The 1,252-nt window shown below is 47.4% G+C and overlaps 1 protein-coding gene across 1 annotated transcript in view; it reads left to right on the plus strand.

Moving 5' to 3' along the window:
- Nucleotides 1-228: 228 nt before the first annotated feature.
- The window catches only part of KLC4 (kinesin light chain 4), a gene marked incomplete in the record, with an annotated part of 54,169 nt that continues 53,145 nt past the window's right edge, over nt 229-1,252 (plus strand). The window contains 2 exon segments of the mRNA XM_073628638.1: nt 229-294; nt 296-478. Of these exon segments, the coding sequence (XP_073484739.1) occupies nt 229-294; nt 296-478 (249 nt within the window).

Genomic DNA, 1,252 nt, shown 5'->3' on the forward strand with positions numbered 1-1,252 from the left:
GTGCCCTATATCTGTCTCAAGAGATATGGTGGTGGTGATGAACAATGTATCCCTCTGTCTCCAATGGCATAGCATTAACGATGTACCCCGTATCAGTCTCCAGAGACATGGCAGTGATGATGTACCTTGTATCTCCTGGGCTATGACGGTGACGATGTACCTCACATCTCTGTGCTTTTCCAGGGGCAGGCCATTGATGTTCTCTGTATCTATATTTTTTTCAGGGACATGTCAGTAATGATGTACCCCCGGGAGGAGAAGCTGGACAAGTTGTCACAGGAGGAGATCATCTCCCCACACCAAGCTGGTAATACAAGGTTTGGAGGCCCTCCGCAATGAGCACAACTCCATCCTGCACAGTCTACTGGAAACCATCAAATGCCTCAAAAAGGATGAGGAGGCCAATCTGGTGCATGAGAAGTCGGGTCTGCTGCGCAAGTCGGTGGAAATGATTGAGCTCGGGCTTGGTGAGGCACAGGTGAGTGTTTAACCATTCGACCCTAGGATATCTGCTACACGCAGCTAATCGGTCAGAGAGTTGGGGGTGAGGCAAGCTCCCTGGGGTTTGCTCATGGCAGATTTAGGGCCTGTGTTGATGGTCTTTCGTTCACTTCATGCAAGTTCTGCAGTCCCATACAAGCCTGTAGGAAAGCAAAACTCACTTGATGCAGGACAAATGGAGGTCGGAAGGAGATAAGTGCAGGTCAAAGGCACCTGTCAAGGAATTCTGAATGACCTCAGAAGTGTCTCCAATTGATGACCTTGACCCAAGCCCAAAGCCCACCCAGTTGGGCTCCTAGCAGTTTAGTTAAAGTGGACCTGAACCCAAAAAGTTAAATTTTGCTCTTTTAGAGAACATCTAGAAATGTTGATTGGACCTAAGCTGTACCCTTAAATTTACCATTTGTCTTGAATTCCTCCTTAAAGATAGCAGTGTGCTTCGGGTGCATTAGCACTCCATTTCTGTATCGTCTTAGCTCTATATCTGCTGTGTGGAATCATCTAAGATGCTGCTACCTCTGACTGCTAGTCTCACCAGATTTAGAGTATTGTTTGCCAATATCACTGCTGTGCTGCTCACTGTTCTCCTGGCTGGAGAGGAAACAGTACCTGAGGACAAGCAAGCATCTTCATGCTTTTCTGTGGATCTTTGCTTTTTTCCACCCAGTGGTGCCTTACCGTTTGTGCCGTCTCCAGCATGGACAGTAAAGTGTCGAAGATTTACAGACCTACCCTGAAGAGAAATCTGAGT

This window comes from Aquarana catesbeiana, linkage group LG04 (assembly GCF_042186555.1).
Source record: "Aquarana catesbeiana isolate 2022-GZ linkage group LG04, ASM4218655v1, whole genome shotgun sequence".
NCBI lineage: Eukaryota > Metazoa > Chordata > Amphibia > Anura > Ranidae > Aquarana > Aquarana catesbeiana.